Source organism: Temnothorax curvispinosus, unplaced genomic scaffold (assembly GCF_003070985.1).
Source record: "Temnothorax curvispinosus isolate PA1 unplaced genomic scaffold, ASM307098v1 QBEX01016103.1, whole genome shotgun sequence".
Lineage (NCBI taxonomy): Eukaryota > Metazoa > Arthropoda > Insecta > Hymenoptera > Formicidae > Temnothorax > Temnothorax curvispinosus.
In genome coordinates, this window is record NW_020225883.1 from 1 (window position 1) to 782 (window position 782).

The 782-nt window shown below is 41.6% G+C and overlaps 1 protein-coding gene across 1 annotated transcript; it reads right to left on the reverse strand.

Annotated features, from left to right (window-relative positions):
• Nucleotides 1–94: 94 nt before the first annotated feature.
• Nucleotides 95–564, reverse strand: LOC112466372 (the record flags this gene model as incomplete). Its single annotated transcript, XM_025034438.1, has 2 exons — nt 455–564; nt 95–359 (listed from the first exon to the last, which is right to left on the reverse strand). Coding segments are annotated over exons 1-2 (375 nt in total), but the record flags the coding sequence as incomplete, so codon positions are not given.
• Nucleotides 565–782: the final 218 nt, after the last annotated feature.

Here is a 782-nt window from a genome sequence, read left to right on the forward strand (position 1 = left end):
GAACATACGATGCAACGTCGATTCGGTCATTCTCAAGCATACGTTTGCAGATTCGAGACGTATGAGTTTGATGTTATTAACCGTACAAACTCACCGTTAGCGGTCCAACGTTTATAAAACTATGGATATCTTTGAAGTCATTGCGAAAGAAATTCTGAATATTTTGCCGTTGCTCGTATAGCGCCTTCCACGTTTCGAGAGACAACAGCAGTTCCTTTCCTCGGCGAGAATCTCCAATGGCGATCTCCACGTAGCTCGGTGGACCCACGTTGATACCAATTTCGAGGAATTTGTATTCCGTAGCTGTCAGCGCGTATCGTCTGCTGAGTATACGAACCGCGCGACGATCCAACGAAATGCTGTAGAAAAAAATAATGAGATTACTTTCAAAATAATACAATTCGCAAAAAAAATATAAAAAAATATAAAGCTCTATAAATTATACAAAACTTACTTGTTTTCACACGTTGGAGTTTCAACATCGGGAATCGGCACGTAATAATTCATACGTCTGCTGCCGCTGTTGCCGCTGTTGTCGCCGTTGCTTCCTCCAACGGAATACATTTTTTCTCTCGGTTATGAGAAGCGGACCGTTCGCACAAGCAGCCGATACGAGACTAGTCGTATAAAATTAATCGAGTATACGCGACAGCACCCACTATAATCCTTCCAAAACTATGATGAAGGAGGGGAAAATTAATGTTTCTGTAACGCGCAATCAGCGCTCTGAATTTTAGGAGAAGGGACTAAGGTAGGATGTTTTTTCTTTATTAAGACGTATA